The 764-nt window shown below is 54.3% G+C and overlaps 1 protein-coding gene across 1 annotated transcript in view; it reads right to left on the reverse strand.

The window, feature by feature from the left end:
* Positions 1-763, reverse strand: part of LOC104494875 (AP-1 complex subunit beta-1-like) — a gene marked incomplete at both ends in the record, with an annotated part of 9,933 nt that extends 9,170 nt beyond the window's left edge. The window contains one exon of the mRNA XM_010137768.1: positions 654-763. Coding sequence (XP_010136070.1) covers positions 654-763 — 110 coding nt within the window. The remainder of the gene's footprint in view (positions 1-653) is intronic.
* Between the last annotated feature and the right edge of the window lies 1 nt (position 764).

The raw sequence follows: 764 nt of genomic DNA on the forward strand, positions 1-764 counted from the left end.
AATTGCTGCTATTTTTAATAGACAACCAGGGCAATAACAGGTAGGACCACAAAGCATGTGAGCGGGGCTGTCGCTGCGGAGCGGGGCTCCAGCTGGCCGGTTCTCCTCGGGGCACACGTGTGGGGCCTCGGACACCTCCTGCCCACCAGCAGTTTTAGATCAGCACGGGGACAAAAGGACTCTAGCAGTTACTCAGAGAAGACAACTGCGGAGAAACAAGCTGAGCTCACAAAACCCCCTCACTAGACATGGAATGATGAAAGCAAAGTCTCAGCTTTTGCCTTTTCCATCTTTTGCTCCCCCCCCACCTCAATAAACTTTGTCTCCTCTGATTCTCTGTGCTTGGCCCTCGGCTTTTAAAGACAACTGCGGAGAAACAAGCTGAGCTCACAAAACCCCCTCACTAGACATGGAATGATGAAAGCAAAGTCTCAGCTTTTGCCTTTTCCATCTTTTGCTCCCCCCCCACCTCAATAAACTTTGTCTCCTCTGATTCTCTGTGCTTGGCCCTCGGATTTTAAATAAGAGAAGAAAAAACCCCACCCAAAGCCCCGACACCAACACGGCCGTGGTCAGAGGGTTTGAAGCCACACCCACACTGAAGAGGGAAAGCCCGAGCCAGGCTGTCCCTCCCGCCACGCCAGGGCACCCACCTCTTCTGCACGATGAGGTTGATGTTGCGGAGAGCGACGTACTGCAGCTCGGGCTCTGCGGAGAGCAGGGTGACCAGCGGCGGGGCCAGCTTCTTCAGCAGCGTGCCGTAA

The sequence above is a fragment of the Buceros rhinoceros genome, unplaced genomic scaffold (genome assembly GCF_000710305.1).
Source record: "Buceros rhinoceros silvestris isolate BGI_N320 unplaced genomic scaffold, ASM71030v1 scaffold24836, whole genome shotgun sequence".
In the NCBI taxonomy this organism is placed as follows: Eukaryota; Metazoa; Chordata; class Aves; order Bucerotiformes; family Bucerotidae; genus Buceros; species Buceros rhinoceros.